The following is a 17500-nucleotide window of genomic DNA, read 5'->3' as shown; positions in this document are numbered from 1 at the left end:
ACAAGAATGCTTCCACACGTCTTAGCCCTTTCAGACACCACTTTATCCCGTTGATTGAAAACTTGCTTTTGCCATATCTCTTGCATTTCAGAATCATAGAAAGTGTACAGCTGCAGAAAAGATTAAGAATTTTCAATTGTTCAGTGAGTTTTGTTTAGTTTACAGAATTTTGACTCAATGCGAAAACTTGTACAAGAACATCAAATATAAGAACATAAACTATTTCGTATTTTGTGTAAACGGTTGCAGGATGTTTGGTGCTCATCGATGATTGGGTCTGCGATCATGCGCACAGGCTACACTGATAATTGTGCGCCTAGCAAGTTTGTGCATGCACTTACTGGACTGAACAGGCTAATCGCACGAACGGTATTCTTCGGCTATCACTTTCGGAAATGCAGTGAAACCTCGTTAAACCGTAGTTGGCCGGAGCTCGGAAAAAGTGTGTACTAAACGGTAGTACTGTTTAACCAAAATAACATGAGATCACCCACTTACCTGTCAAAAATGGAACTCAGAGAGAGTGCGATGAAAGGGGAAAGAAAACATGCAGTATTTATTCACTTGATGCGACAAAAGTGTTATTTTCGTTTTATGCCGCGGTGGCCTAGCAGCGACAAAAGCGGCCTCAAACTTCCCGATGCTGTGAGCCAGCTTTTCAGCCAGCCCCCTCATCTCGGCAAACACTTGCATGGCAGATTCTTCATTGGCGTTACGAATTCTCCGTTCATGTGCGTGGTAGCGCTGCAGAAGTCGCGGGACTCCTTTTCCATTGCGAGGCGCCTTTTCCATTGCAGGGTGCTGTTCTTGTCACGACGATTGCATTCATGAGGCTGACACAACGCGCAGCTTTTGCCACTGTCGGGCCTGAATCGCCCGTGCTGTCGCTTTCCATGTCGTCCTTATCACTGTCGCTAGTCTACACTTCGGCAACAACACAGGCAATGATGGCGAAAAGTCGAACCTCGTAGCCGACATCTCTTCGCGGTCGCAGCAGCGCTGCCAAGCAACTTCTTAGCATTCCAAATGCCACACACCGTAGTTAACAGCAGATCCCTGTCGCGTGCCCACGCAGACGTCTTCGTGTCACGTTCGATAGCCCGAACAATGTCTAGTTTATCTTCTATGCCGAGCACCCGCCGTTTTTTTTTAAATCCGAGCTTCAGCACGAAGCCACAACACTCTCACTCTCATAGACGCTCTCTAGCACGGATGGATGGTTGGATGGATGGATGGATGGATGGATGGATGGATGGATGGATGGATGGATGGATGGATGGCGGCTATACCCTTTGTAACGGGCGGCGGCTGGCGCCACCTAGCCTTTTGCTCCCCCTCCCATTTTTTTTTCTTTCTTTATATCCTCTTCTCCTTAAACTAGTTTTCACTCCCCTCCTCCCCCCGACATAACTATCTAAAAAAGTATAGGAAACATTATCTCCCCGATTTATGGTATTATCTCTCCCTTGACTTCCTCCACCAATCCTCTAGCCTCCCCTTCGTTACTGCCACTCTTTTCTCGTCTATTTGCCCTCGTTCCCCAGGAAAACCCAATGCCCCTTCCATATCTGCCACTGTTCCCTGTGCCAGAGTCGGGCGAAGGTCTGTGCATCTCAGCACTATATGCTCTGTGGTCTCCATTTCGGCTCCGCAAGCTGTGCACCAAAGGTCCACGTCTTCAAATTTAGCCCTGTATGTTTTCGTTCTCAAAACCCCCGTCTTAGCTTCGAATAATAGTGAGCTGCCTCGCGAGTTATCAAATAAGAGCTCTCTCTTAATCTCCTGTTTTTGTGACCTATACATAGATAGCGCTGGCTTTCTGAGCATTCTTTCTTCCCACATTTTTTTTTCTGTCTCCTTTCCCACACTAGAACCTCGTTGGACACCCTCCCTCGGCTTTAGGTATCTATTCCTCAGCTTCCTCGTTCGGAGTGTCCACTTTGTGTTCAGACTTTTCATGTATAGATATTTGTACACTTTTCCTGCCTACCTTTTTTCCTCCAGTGCTGGGAGTCTCTGTTCATATTTTAGCTTACTTATTGCCTCTCTACCTTCGAATGACGTCCATCCCATGTCCCCCTGCACTCCCTCATTAGGGGTGTTCCCGTGCGCTCCTAAGGCCAACCTGCCTACACTTCTCTGTCTCGTTTCCATGCATGCCTGAACTTCCGACTTCATGCACAGTACTGAATTTCCGAATGTGAGGCCAGGTACCATAATCCCTTTCTATACGCCCCTAACCACCTCGTACCTATTATAGTTCCATAGTGCCTTGTGTTTCATTACAGCTGAGTTCTTTTCCACTAAGCATGCTTACTGGGTCACAAACATTACTCAACCTTCTGTTTTCGTTACTGGCTGGCCAAGCAGATGCATAGTTTTGTTGGGAAGTGTAGGCAGTTGTGGGGGCCACCGCTTCTGTGCCACCCAGTGGAATGGCGGAACAGTGGTGGATGACAGGACGGGTTATGCTCTGTTTCATACATAGCAGGCAACGCTATGAAGGCTAGAGACTTCTCTCGCTAATCGCATTTGCAATGAAGAAATAGTGCACAAGAAGAAGAGAAACAGAGGGGCTCGATTTTTTTTATCATGACCATATAAAGCCAGCAGGCAGTGAAGCCAAGGAAAGCATAAGGGTCACTAGCTGTGGTCGAAATTAAAATGTAGAAAATAATGAGGAAAAAGGAAAATGAGCGTGGATGAAAAGATAACTTGTCTTCGTTGGGCGAACCCACAACCTCTGCATTACACATGTGTTGCACTACCAAATGCACTACAACGATGGCCATCATTCCGTCAACTATTATGGGTATTTATGTGCGCTAAATCTAGCCCTGGGAGTATTAGCCAGTGCCATTCGGGGCCATAGCAAGCAGATGTGAAACATGCTTTTCTTTTCCTGATGGCGTCACATAGCATATCAGTTTAGGAGAAGAGGCACGTGGCCAATAAATCCTCGTATGCTACCTAATGGCATCAAGGCTGCTATATTTGAGACCCTGGTTACGAATGAACAAGAAGACAAACAAAGGGGCTTGATTTCTTATTAAGACCTTGTAGAGACAACAGGGAATGAAGCCAAGGAAAGAATAGGGGTTATTAGCTGTGGTAGAAATTAAATTGTAGAAAATAATGAGGAAAAAAGAAAATGAATGTGGACAAAAAGATAACTTGTCACCGCTGGGAAATGAACCCACAACCTCCGCATTACGCATGCATTGCACTACCAATCGTGCTACGGCAACTGCCATCAACCCATCCATGGGTATATTATGTGTACTAGGCTTAGCCCTGGGAGTGTTAGCTGGCACCACTTGGGGCCATAGCAGGTGGATATTGAACATGCTTCTTTTTGCTCGATAGCATCACTTAACACATGAACCTACTTAGGAGAGCAGGTGTGGCATATGAAAGGTGGTGGGTCTGCGTCATGTGAATTCATTTGATTTAAAATTAGGTTTCGTACGTTTATATAGCAAAATATGACGTAATTATAATGTAGAAGGCATCATAGGTCTTAAACTATTTGCCACCAAACGAGTGGAGTGACACATTTCTGCAACTAGCAGCCAAAGTCTTGTTCGTGCGACCAAAATAGTATGTTGCATACTGGAAGCATGCAGGTTCACAAATATGCTTCACATAACCTGATGTCTGCAAGTTGTAGTTGTAATATATGAAGTAGTTTCATAGAAAGCATCGCAGATCAAAAACAGCTGCTCTGAGAGAAATGCTGAGAATTAGGCTCCTGTTTACCTCAGTCAATGCTCGTTACAGCAGACAGTAATAATTCAGTGAGTAATGTCTGTTACATTCGAATTACGTTCGATCCAAAATGAGGGCCACGTTATGTTGAGAAATTGTGGAACTTTGCATATACAGCTGTCTAAACCGAAGGCAATGGCAAAAACATTGAAATTAAAATAAACAAACAGATTTATGCGGTAATTGCAAGAACACTAGCGGCTCACTGGCTTGATGCCTGCTGTATTTTGGACGTTGGTTGTGGATAAATGGAAGTTTCCCCGCACATCATCTAGATTAATGGCTGTCACAATAGGTAGCCGGCCATCAAGCTCACTGCCGTGCCAGCCACCTAGCCTGAGCACGCCGCTGCGGCCGGGGACACAAACAAACATCAGCTGCATGTTTGCGCACAGCAATGCAAACAGCTACAATGGGGAGCTGGAAAGCTACAAAACAGTGTTCAGTAGAATAAAACGATATCTTAATTTTACCTTTCACAACAAACGATGACCACTGCCAAACCTGTAACACACAAACGAGGGCTGCGATATGAGGCAGGTTCAGCTTACTGCCCGTGTTAGACCACAGCTGCACTGCATTTGAGATGGCCGAATTGCATCACATGCTTTGCAGTCTAGATGCTGCATATAACAGTCTAGCTTCTCTTTTTGTGAAAATTTATATATTTTACAATTGTTGGCAGTTGTTTTTGAAGTGCCATATGCAATGGCTTCACTTAATGAATTAGGCCTAGGGGCATTTTTGTTGGCATTGATTTGTGAGGTCAACCTGAATGATGCTTAGTTAGCCGGCGAGGCTTTGTGCGAAGCACACCGTTATGTGAAGCCTGCTGCTAGTAGGTTTGTTCTGTAAGAAATGGTGCATTTTCGCACATTCCGCAAGTGAACAGAAATGGTTGTGTGCAGCGCACCGCCACATGCACACATCGCTGCAGCAGAATACATTGTTTTGTCTTACCATCTAGACATAATTTGCACAGGCAATTGTCCGTTGGAGCCCAAAGTCCATTTAGCTGTGTCTGTTGAAATGAAAATGTATTGCATGAATAATGTAGGCATATAATATATATGCTGTAAAACTTTGCTAATTTAGATCTCATGGGACCAAAAAAAAAAATCTGAAATAACTGAATGTTGAATTATCGACAACATTACGAGAACACTAAACAAATGCTTACATCAACACACTTTTATTTACTGAATGTATCAGCAAATCCTGCTTGTATTTTGGCAAAAGCAGTATGGAAGCTGCAATTCTTGGCATCTCATTACTGATTAGCGCTCGCAGAAGCAAATGCCTCATGACTTTCGTCGCAGTCTAGCTGTAGCGAAAAACCTGCGTCTTCATTTTCACTGCCGCGGGCACATTCTGATGATTTTTTCGCCATTGAGCTGGTCGGCAATCAGACATCCATCTATCACAATACAGCCAGCAGTTTTGATGCCAACATACAGGCTGCGGCAGAATTGCTCTTTAACTTTGACAGGTTTCGTTATGTTTGTGACGTTGCGCTGAGTCCAAACAAAAAAATACTGCTTGCCGCAACCGCCGGTGCTATGGGTGTGATCATAGATGGCTACTAAGCAGTTCTGAAGGTATGCGGCCAACGTGGAGTACTATCCTGGACATTGTCATATTGTGCTATTGTGTCAAATTCTGTACTGGCAGAATTTTGAGGCAATCAGAGCATCTGTAGCAGCCCTATAGGCCAACTATATATGACAAGATGGTGAATTTGACAATATGGCGAATTCGCCGATGTCCGAAATACAATCTACTGGAACTCCTTACCGGCCTTCTATAGGACCTGCCTGCGCTTACTCACATTCGACTGTTGGCATCACAGCATACTACTTCAGTTTCTGACCCCCCCCCTCCCTCGCCTCCCCCCCCTGCCCGAATAACTGTACAATGAACCCCACTTGTTAATAACATTACCTTGTGTTAACACTTCCAAACTTTTCTGTTCACCCGCTGTGGTTGCTCAGTGGCTATGGTGTTGGGCTGCTGAGCACGAGGTCGCGGGATCGAATCCCGGCCACGGCGGCCGCATTTCGATGGGGGCAAAATGCGAAAACACCCGTGTACTTAGATTTAGGTGCACGTTAAAGAACCCCAGGTGGTCGAAATTTCTGGAGTCCTCCACTACGGCGTGCCCCATAATCAGAAAGTGGTTTTGGCACGTTAAACCCCATAATAAAAAAAAATAACTTTTCTGTTAATTCATACAAAATTGCCTTATTTCATTCTGTTTTGACATGTGTGTTCATTCTATGTATGCGATACTTCTCTTGGTTGTACTATACTCAGTTCCGTTAGTTGCATTGTGCTGTGTCACCTATGAGTGTACCTATCTTCTTTATGTAGCATCACATATGTTTTTGTAATGTCAAATTGTCTGTTTTCTTTACCTGTACGCCTAGATTTTATACTACAGTTTGCATATTCTTGCTGTGTTTGTCATCTGCCAGTGGCGCCTTGGCTTTGTCAAACTGTTTTACCTATGTAGTTTGAACCAAGGACTCTAGTGCGACACTGTAGATTGTGTTGCTTGCTTGTCTCTATTGCAACACTTGCAGAGATGTCACTCCACGACAAACCCTGATGGATTCATGGCTGAATCGTTCGAGTACATCAGGAGATGCGGGGCCCAGTTCTAGCCGCAGGTAGAGTAAGCCTTTTTTTTTGCTGTTGTATAGTGTGCAAGCCTACAGTGCTGACATGGTATCATTTGAGAGGTGTTTGTGTGTAACCTGCCTGGGTAAAAAGCAACGGTGTGTCAACATTCGAAACTTTGGATATTTGATTTGAATTCATTATTATTCTATTCAAAAGACACGTCTACTATTTGAAATATTTGAACCTGCAAGAAGTGCCATTGTTGGGTGAAGCATATTTGCCATGCAGTGAAGCACATAAATAGTAAGAAGGAAGCGCTGTTGTGGGTTCCCTGCTGATGCTGATGGCTACCCGACACTGTCAGCTCAAGTACCCACACTGTGCTGCCTCTTCATGCACCTATTCAGCGCCAGCTGCCAGGTGGAAACCGGTGTTTGCTACTAAGCTGGCTAAGTGCCTAAAAACATGGTTTCCAAACTACAGGTTTGACCAAGCTACAAGCTTGGCAATCGTTTTAGACCCTCGCTCTGAAGAAGTTGAGTACCACCAGGATGCTTCAATAGCAGACTGGGTTAAAAAACCTGACTTTAGAAGAAGCAAGGAAAATTTTAACACCAAGGAACCCAGATATGTCCTCAACAAAAAAAAAAAGAAAGAAGCTTCTGAAAAGGCACCATCCACATCACGTTGTATGAATATGAGAGGTGTGAGAATGGTGCCGGTCCCAGCATACCGTTTTAGTGTGCGCTTCAAGCAGTTTCCAAAAGATGATGCACTCATGTGGGGGCCATCAGCGAATGAGAATGCTGAGTGGGCATAAAAGATATGAGCCGCGAAGGGCACAGACCAATGTGAGTGGCTCCTTCAATGACGTGTGTGTGGGAAACTGGTGCATGTGGACCCGCCCGACTGCTTGTTTCCTACTGTTGTCTGCTCACATTAGCTCTCGCTCGCTCTTGTTTGGTTTGGTCTCGTTCACACTTGTTTCAATTGTCATGGTGAAAAATAAATAGGTGAACAGGTTCACAAAACGATTCATACCATAAGAAACCATGCAAAAGCAATGCATGTGTACCAGCACAAAGCACAGAAGTATTTGTAATCGCATGCGACAAATGTGAACGATGATGTGATGTCGAAGTGGCTTCACCCTTTAGAACGGGCTGGCGGCTCCGAACAAATAGCGCTACCCCTCGGAGGATGGCTGAAATGCACACAAGTTGTCGACACGCTGTCGGCCATCTCAGCACAGCGAGGCGCCACCATTTGCACACCTCTCATAATATTCTTACACCGTGATCCATGTCAGTGCTGCCCAAAGCCTTTGATAAGCTTATCAATGAGCAGCAATTTTCACTTGCTTGTGGCAACAATTTTCACTACCACAATCACAGGTTGAAAAATATGTGCATGATGAAATTTTCGGCTGAAAAGAAGTTCCGCGAGAATGGTGCTGTAAGCATGGTGCCCCACCGTTGGCTCGGCTTGCAAGGAGGTACCTGTCGATAACACACTTGCGTGTCCAGCGAGCAGTTCTTTGCAGTGTCTGAAGGAATTGTCACATGCCGGAGGTTGTTGCTGCTCCCCGAACATGTTGGGCAGCTATCCTTCCGTCATGACGCCATTAAATAACTGCAGTTACGACGCTGTCAAGGCAAAAGTGTTGTACCAAATAATTTTTTTGACCATGAAGCATAATTTTCCTGTACAATATTTGCTTTGCAATAAACTTGATCTTTTCCATACCTCTAGCCGGTAAAAAGAATTGCATTCTTGCAATACCAATAGTATAAGTATTAAAGGGCCCCTGAAACGGCTCGCACAAATTTAGTAGGCGCGTAGGGTACAGCTAAAGTTAATAATTCGCACCACAGTTTGTGTGAAGCTTCTCATATTAAGAGAGCTACAGACGATTACAAGTTACCCTCCTCCATAGTTATGCAATTTCTCCTCAACTCGTTCGCCGAGTGACCGGGGCTAAGCCCAGCCTTCACTGGCTCTGCGTCATGATGGCACGTCGTGTTGCCAACTTCTGATCCTCTAACAGCGAGCGCGCAAAGCCTCTCCAAACTCTCCGCCAGCTGCTTGGCAGTCGACCCCAAGCGAGAGCTATCAAATCTGCGTGCGTTGCGAGCATTCTGTCGCAGCGACGAACATGTCTAGTATACCATTAACCACAGGTGAGCTGGGCGTTTTGACGGAACGGTGGAGGCATAAACTCAAGCTGATGACGGAACTTTAGCATAGACATATGTGAGCTGCCTGACCGGTCTCCACGGTCCAGCCACCCATTGGTGCAGAGCTTAACCAACCAAACAAAGAGCTAATATTGCTCTAACCAAGGGTAAAACATTTTAAACATTTACAAAAACGTGTCAACGATTACACTCCTGCGAAAAATTTACACCAGCAGCAAAGAATACATTTTGTTACTGCTACTGTGTGCGGTTGAGCTCTGTGCCACCAGGTGGCTGCACCATGCAGACCATTCACATTTCTGCTCATCCCGTTAAACGGCGCGGTCAAACCGCCAGGCCTTGTCCCCTTGCGCTTGCATTTACCCGAATACCGGACTCTCAAAACGCTGTTGCAGTAGTAATCCTCCGGTGTAAAGTGACGGCTGCAAACGCGCAAATCCTGGGGGCGATCAGATAGTGGCAGTCCGATGCCCTGCAGCCAGTCTGCTCGTCTGCTGCCTTGCACACGATGCAGACACCAGCCAGTCCCAGACGATGCAGACACCAGCCAGTCGCTACGTTTGCAGCCCACAACGCAACAAAGTCGAATCATGGTGCTCGTGAAAAGACTGAGACCAACTCTGACCGCGGAGCTCTCGTCAGAATGGAGCATGTTGTAGCACAAGCAGAGAACGCTTGCTGTGTGCCGGAAGTGCTTAAGTGTAGTGGGAAATTGTTCTTGTTCATTCTCTTTCTGTTACTTTCTTTTTATAGAAACAAATGAACTAACATTCCAACTATTACGAACATCATTTGTTCACCATAAAGGTGGAAAAATTATCGATGACGAGCCCTGGGCAGCTAATCGGATAGCCCGCCCTACTGACGTCAATTGGGTGATTTACATCATATGGGTAGGGGTGGTTGAAAATTTTGCCGAGTAGTGTGCTGCGATCGGCAGCAATGTACATTTTTAAAACTTTATGATAAATTACATGCTTTATGCGGAGCACTTACATGCATCAATTAATGATCAGAAGGATCTACTCTAATGACTCACTATGTTTGCACAAAATCGTCAAAATCTTATCAGGGTACCACTGCAGAACACAAGTCAGGAGTTAAAAATTTCAGTTCTAGTCAACGTTAGTGGTCACATGATGGTCGTAAAATGCTGCTGAAAGTGAGAAAGGACAATTGTTTTGTTTGCAGCAGCGATGTTCACTACTTGACATGCGCAGATGATATCCAAAAAATCACTCCATCATTCAGAGTCCGATATCGGTCGCTATGCGCTAGCTGTATGGGGCACATGGCAGTGCCATGAAAAGTCCAAATAATCAAGCAAAATGTTGACATTTAAAAATCAGTCAGTGACTGTGTATCTGTAGTGCCCCCTCAAGTTATGTGGAAAACTTCAAACACAATAACTTCATTTATCCTGCAGTGGGTTAGTATGTAGCTTAATAGTTTTACTGTTCTGCACAGTCAAATAAAGAGCATCTTAGCCTGCCTATATTTAATCTTGTTAAGGTCTACCAGGCTGCTCCAAAACACCTTTGCTCACTTTGACCCCTGCATGTTTTGTTTTGTTTTGCACTGGTTTTACTTTAAAAAAGGATGAACTAGTTATATAGCCCCGGTTCAATTTGACCCTAGCTAAGACCTTTGGACTGTTTTAATTTCATGTAGGTCACGAAGTCGATCACCTGTCAAGGCTGAAGAACCGGGGAAAGAGTCAGCGGACTTCAGTGGAAAGTCTTCAGCTTAAAAGCAGCCTCTGCCACCATGTGCCTTAGGGCTGGTAATGCCAGTCCATGAACAGTCTCCATCATTTTTCTTTTTCTCTATTTGACAAGGTGCTTTTATCAGCTGGGGCATTAGCACTACTTCTTAATTTCTGTTAACATTAACTTGGCAAGTATACCCCCCCCCCCCCTTTCATTTTTGTGCGTGCTTTAACATGGAGGGAAGGGAAGGACTCTTCCCTGCTGTCTTTTTTTTCTTCATTTCCTTAGTTTTCTCTCTTTTTTACTTTTTTTAGACAAAGTTTGACAAGGTGTTCTTGGCAGCTGTGGCATTAGCATTACTTAATTTCTGTTCATGTTAACATAGACAAAGTACCCCCCCCCCCCTTTTTTTTTTTGGTGTTTTAACACAGAGGGCAGGGAAGGGGAAGACTTTTTCCTGCCTTTTTTTTTTAATAGATGCATCTAGAATGATGCATGATAAAGTACAAAAGCATCTGTGTGCTGCAGTAATGTTACATAGTCATATGTATTTTAATATTTTAATGCATGCATCCTGCTATAACCTCACTGTGATATTTTTAAACTATAAGCCAGAGTTTTATTTATTTGTATGTCTAACACAATATTTTGTGTAATTGACAACGAGTTGTGCTGTTGTCTTGCTGCATTAAATTCTTTGTTTGTTAAAAATATCCTGGGCCACTCTTTATTACTGTACTGCAGAGCTTTAGTACAGATGTTTTCAAATGAAGATAGTAGTCTGATTCCACCGGCCTTGCTTTATGCTGACACAATATTTTTGCAGAAATTAGCATAACTGCAGTTAGGGTACACTTTATTTGTGAACGTTATAAGTAAAGAAATAGTATTTAGCATGGGTTGTTGTGATTTTCATACACATGTAGCTTGTAGCGACACATGCAGACACATACACTCTCAGAGAACCGTTGACGGTTTGTATGGCCTGTGCAGGTAGTGAAGTTTTGTATTAAAATAGGGTGCATTTTGTCAGCTATTGTTTATTGTGCTTGAAGCTCCACTCACTAAACTTCATTGTTACAAAATTATTAGTTTAACAACAGTAGACTCCCATGATGATGAACTTGGAGACTATAAAGATCTAGTCATCTTATCAATTGATATTACCGAGGCTTTGAAACACTTTAATCAAAGTTGAAACGTGGATTTCACCAAATTTGGTGAAATCGACCAAATTTGCATTGGGGTTGCCGACTGACACAAGTAGAGAGTGTAAGAGTTGGAGGACAATCCTACCGCTGGCAACCAGTTGTAGGATTTGTGGTCGGGCATAAAATACGTGGTAGCTGGCCCATGCGGTCGTCCAACTCGCCCACGTTTGGGACGTGGTTGTAGGGAGGAACTTGCTCTCATCGAGAACTAGGAGGACAGGATTTATTTACAATATTTACATTATGACAGGTGGTACATTTCAACAGTCTAGCATGACTGCCAAATGGAGCACGAAAGCTGAAGCACACAGCACGAGCATGGAGCACAACGAGCAGCCGAAAACGGCTGCTTAAAAACCCTCTATCCTCCCTAGATCCCTAGGTGAGGGAAAACTGCCGTTCAAACTCCGTCCAAAGTCGTCGTTGGAGGCGTAGTCGACCTGCCTTTGAGGGGGAGGGTTTACACACCCGCGCTTTGGATTCACAGAACACACCGAGGGGGGAGAGTTCTCGTAGACATGGGTTGTGTGTACGTCGTACTTTACAAATTTTCTGACACAATTTCCGAGGGTTGAATGAAACGTCGCCTTTATGTTCGCTTGTAACGAACTTCGACCATGATGGAAACACACCTCGAAGGTGTGCTACTTGGGTAGCAGACGACCTGGCCCAGTCGTATGTTGGCTCTTCAGGGGTTAATGGTTATCCATGCGCCTGGAGCCACGTCACCCACAGAGATTCCAGAGGGCGCGATTGTCCTCAGGGGGCTGTAGTGAGCTCAGCGGCTCGTTGCGACCACCCGCAGCGGCCGCGGTATCTGTTATGTAGCAGACGCAGGTATAGCTTTGTGCACGACAGGGCTGGAGTGCGTGGTTGCGCACATGGTCTGACCTTAAGTTTCGCATCGTTCGAGGCTAATTGAGTGTTCAAAATTAATTGAAATTAGCGAGAGCCGACAAGGCTACGACACCGATAAGCAGTGTGGCCGAAGTTCAATTCCTATGTGGGCGGGTGGAGCCGAGTGTGAGCAGACTATAGTAGGATTCGTCCGGTAGTAGGTTATTCTTATCGAAATTCGAAACGCAGGCTTTCTCTTCTTCAGCCCGTTTGGTAAAATGTGTCATTAAATATACACAGTAACAGTAGGAAGAAGCGCACTGATCTAAACACTATTCTTGATTGATGTTAGTGATCAGCCAACAGCAGCCATCTTTGGGAATCTGCTCAAATGATGAAATGGGCAGCCATCGGAAGCTTCGAAACCGGTGAGGGGAAGGCTGTTTGAAAAGGGCGTTCGAGAATAAGGTCGCTTCGCACTCCGCTTGTGAGCTCCTAACCCCACACACGACTGGAAAATTTCGGTTACTTGCTCACAGCAGCGCATTCCATCTGCAGTCTGTGCTTTTTCACCAAGCCCGAGGGATGGTTCAGGTCCTTCAGCACCCCTTTAACAAAACTGATATGCAAAATTGAAAATTTACTATTTCTGGTGGGTCAAATATACAGAATACAAAATAAATGAAACATTATTAAAGTTAAAAGGCAAGTACAGAAAGACACACACACACACACACACACACATATGTATATATATATATATATATATATATATATATATATATATGTGTGTGTGTGTGTGTGTTCAAGGTTGCGAGTTCAATCCCGGCCACAGCGGCTGCATTCTGAAGGAGGCTGAATGCAAGAAGAGCTCGTGTACTGTGCAGTGAAGGTGAACGTTAAAAAAGTTCAGGTGGTCAAATTTAATCTGGAGCCCCCCAGTACGACATGCCACATAATGAGATCGTGGCTCTCGCGCACGAGATTCCATAACTTAATTTTTTTTAATGAGTTGTTGCTTGCTGGTGCCGTGCGAACCTGTGCACTTTCAGAAATCCACAAGTTTCTCCTAGCAGGTCCAAAATTTTTCAGTGCCCTCATGTTAAAAAAGAAATGCACCAAGTGTTCAGAATTTTACCAGCTGCCTTGTGTGAACTCTGCTCGTTCTCGCGACTCCTGGGCAGCATCCTCAACATAATAATTGGCCTACAGAGACAGCTGGAGGAGCTTGATCATTGTCTCTGCGGTGTCAGCCATGCAGGTTTCCATAACACAGGTGAAGAGAAACTTCACTTGGTTCTCATGAAGTTAGCAGGCTTACCTCCTGCAAGTGTACCTATACGGACTTCTCACTGAGTTGAGTAGCTGGCGTGAGGGGCGGCCGCAGAGCTTTGGCTTAACTGATTTGACAGTTTGCGTTAGCAGTTCTTTTTTTTGTATTGGGTTACTGGGAAACCAATCGCATGTTCACCCATTAATCGTCGTATCCGAAAATTCAGCTTAACCGGATGCGTCGTAATGGGACTGCGCTGCATTAAAAAATATATATTATTCTAAAATGTTTCAGTAGACTGCCACACAATTAGTTTCTCAACTCGGCAGTGTCAAATCATTGTACTGTCGAATTAAAAAAAAAGAATTCTAACAATGAATACGCACTTAGGTGGTCTCCATGGGAGGTAGCCATCCAGAAACAGTGAAGTAATTGCATTGCTGAGCTAGTAGGCAGTCTGCTAGCTTGGCTAGTAGTTAAGGCGCAGGTTATGTCACTGTTTCAGTGGTGGCGGATTAATATATATATATATATATATATATATATATATATATATATATGAACGAGAAGATAGGAAACTGAAAGGCACGATTTTTATTAGGCGTATTATAAGAAACCAACAATGACACCAAGGACCCAGCATAGGGAAAATTCTCTATTACTATACTACACAGGGTGTTTTTTTTTTCTTTTTTCACCCGCCGTGGTTGCTTAATGGCTATGGTGTTGGTGCTAAGCGTGAAGTCGTGGGATCGAATTCCGGTCACGGCGGCCGCATTTGGATGGCGGCAGCATGCGAAAACACCTGTTACGATTGGCGTTTAACACCCCCGTGCAAAAAGGATGATCGAAAGACCATGCCTAATCGAAACGGAGGGTGGATCCCTAATTTATTGCTATGGATGTCTCGAGTGGTTGCCAGTCTGGCGGGCGCCCCGTAGCGATTCTTCGTGATTTGGGAGAGGGAAAGTACGCTTAATTCTGCAGCCCATATGGGAGCACGGCGCAGACCGCAGTGATTAAGGGCCCCTTTCTGTGTGCACGTGACAGGAGGGAGGGCCGCCGTCCGCGAACTGTGCGACTCAAAGGGAGACTCCTTTCCGCGAACCAAACAGGACACCACGGGTTGCCGCCAGCGGCGGCAAGCACGTGTAACGTCGCCTAGGAGAGAGGGAGCGGCCGCCCATCACCAACACTCATTGTATTTCACGTGACGTTGACGTGAGCAAAATCCCGCCTACGATTTTAGCGGGCCTATTTACCCCCCACCCCCCCGCAATGTATTTTTGATTATTATTCTCTTCTTTTATATCATTCACCAACCATGGAATAAATAGTGCAAGTTTCGCACTAGAAATCGTCTCGCTCCTGCCTGGTTGCCATGGTCTACCGGACGCCTGCAGCCTACCGACAACGCCAAGCTACCCAGCAGTAACGCCGGTCGAGGTTCGAGTAACCGGCGTTGCAGCATCGTGTACTTAGATTTAGGTGCCAGTTAAAGAACCCCAGGTGGTCTAAATAATTCGGGAGTCGCCCACTACGGCGTGCCTCGTAATCAGATCATGGTTTCGGCACGTAAAACACCATGGTTTATTTACATTTTTTTTTCTAGCTGCACCAAATTTTTTAAATTGGAGAAGTATAAATCACGGTAATCTTCTGTTTGCCATTCGAGTGTACGGATTGGCAGCATGAAAATATAGAGCTATTTCCGCAATTACGTACGTAATTAGTGAAGTTACGGTAATTATGTTTCTTATTATCTAATTAAATTGTGGGATTTTACGTGCCAAAACCACTTTCTGATTATGAGGCACGCCGTAGTGGAGGACTCCGGAAATTTCGACCACCTGGGGTTCTTTAACGTGCACCTAAATCTAAGCACACGGGTGTTTTCGCATTTCGCCCCCATCGAAATGCGGCCGCCGTGGCCGGGATTTGATCCCGCGACCTCGTGCTCAGCAGCCCAACACCATAGCCACTGAGCAACCACGGCGGGTTCTTATTATCTAGAATAGGTGGCTACAGCAAATTAGTGCTTTGGGGCCAGTCCTCGACACTCCTATCCCAATGATCTAATTTTGAGTCGCGGAGTTCATGTGGGAATTATGTAAACAATTATTCCCCTTGGCAGGCTACTTGAAATCGAAACTGGCTGGAAAAAGCGTCTGTGTCGTCGATGTCGCCCCCCCCCCCTTCCTCTTTCGTCACCTCTCCGAGGTCACCATCGGTCCGGCCCCGCGAGCAGTTGGCGTTATCTCCTTGCTGTCCGCGGCGTTGGCCTAGCGCTTCAATGCCGGCGGCCTGTCAAATTTACTTCGTCATTCCGTTGGACGCCACCTGTCCACTTCCACCGACGAAATGCCGTTTCAGGCCTTTTGATGGGAACGGCGTTTAGCCAAAATTCACTTTCTCCGGGAGGGCTGTCTCAAACGCGCGCGTTTGAGACAGCTCAACGACACAGCTGCTCTTTTTCCAGCCAGTTTCGGTTTCGAGGAGCCTGCCAAGGGGAGCTAATTGTTCGCGTAGCTCCCGCATGAACTCCGCTATTCAAGATGTGATCGTCAATTGCAGGGGCGTAGCCAGGGGGGGGGGGGGGGGGGGCTTATGGGGCTTCAGCCCCCCCCCCCCCCGAAATTTTTTTCGTGCTGTCCATGCACCGCCGACCAAAGCGACCCCCGGCGCCGGAAATCACTCTGGATTTTGTCTAGAATGTCTTTTTGACGCTCGAAAAGACATTTAACCGCGAAGATTGCGAACTCCGGCTGGATTTCGTGGCAACGCCCATACACCGGCAGTCACATAACGCCAAGCAGTCCCATTCGAGCACATTGTTTCAAAGGCGCTTTGATGGTGAGCGGGCTCGCCGCGGCATCTCACTGAGGCCACGGAATCTATGGAGCGCATGGATATCAATTGTGGAACTTTATGGGTATAAAGCTCATAAGCTCTTGATGTGAAACGTGCATTGACATTTCCAAAGTTGTGCTTTAAATTTTCAATTGCGGAACTTTGTGGGTTTAATGTTGTTATAAACATTTGACGCCAAAGGTCCATTGACTTTTCCAAAGTCTTACATCGGTACATACAACGAGACAAGCCAAATCAACACACTAGCAGACGAGTTGACAAAGCACGCAGCGAGGTCCAATGAGACGATGTGTTGGGGTGGTTCATTTGTGCCGTCATGTCACACAAAAAAATATCAACACTTTTTTAACCTACGCCAGAACAACCATGTCAAGACACTAAAGCCAGCCAAAGTAACTACGTTCTTATTTATTTTTTCTACTTTGACTTACATTCGCCGAGAACACATTGAGCCTCTTCAATTTTTTTTGTTCTCGCTACCCCTGAAACAATGATATAAACTGCGCCTAGGCCAGGTAATCTCGAGCTCGCGCCTCCTCGGAGACTGCTGGCGATGTGGCTGCAGCGCCGAGTATTACGCTTCACTAGAATCCACCCCCCATCGGAAAAGGAGCCATCCTGGCGACTCGTTGTGAACATAGTATCAGTAGGTCGCAATAGGACTTCAGGTATTATACGTGGTCGCTTTCACGACCACGACAGCGTTGGTCCTTAGATGGCGTGACAGGCTCTACGATATAGTTCGCAGGCGATTTCTGCGCTACAACACGGTAGGGTCCTTGATATCTGGAGACAAGCGTGGATGAGAGGCCAGCAGGAACAGCTGGAACCCAAAGCTACACAAGGGAGTCTGGAAGAAAGTGACAATGCAGGTGGTCATCGTCACCTAGAGAGTTTTGTTGCTATTATCCGATGGTTGGAGCGGAGCGCTCGAGCTGACGGCATTCCTCGGCGCGGCGGACGGCTTCAGAGATGGGCGTACATTCGGATGAGTCGGGTCTGTACGGAAGA

The 17500-nt window shown here is 45.6% G+C and overlaps 1 protein-coding gene across 1 annotated transcript in view; it reads left to right on the top strand.

Moving 5' to 3' along the window:
- The window catches only part of LOC139054881 (abasic site processing protein HMCES-like), a 45702-nt gene extending 34694 nt beyond the window's left edge, over positions 1 to 11008 (top strand). Inside the window, exons 8-9 of the mRNA XM_070532563.1 lie at positions 6351 to 6437; positions 10260 to 11008. Of these exons, the coding sequence (XP_070388664.1) occupies positions 6351 to 6437; positions 10260 to 10338 (166 nt within the window). The 3' untranslated portion in view covers positions 10339 to 11008. The remainder of the gene's footprint in view (positions 1 to 6350; positions 6438 to 10259) is intronic.
- The last annotated feature ends 6492 nt before the right edge of the window (positions 11009 to 17500 follow it).

This window comes from Dermacentor albipictus, chromosome 1 (assembly GCF_038994185.2).
Source record: "Dermacentor albipictus isolate Rhodes 1998 colony chromosome 1, USDA_Dalb.pri_finalv2, whole genome shotgun sequence".
Classification (NCBI taxonomy): domain Eukaryota; kingdom Metazoa; phylum Arthropoda; class Arachnida; order Ixodida; family Ixodidae; genus Dermacentor; species Dermacentor albipictus.
The sequence above is the reverse complement of the archived record's forward strand: the minus strand, read 5'-3'. Positions and strand labels throughout refer to the sequence as shown.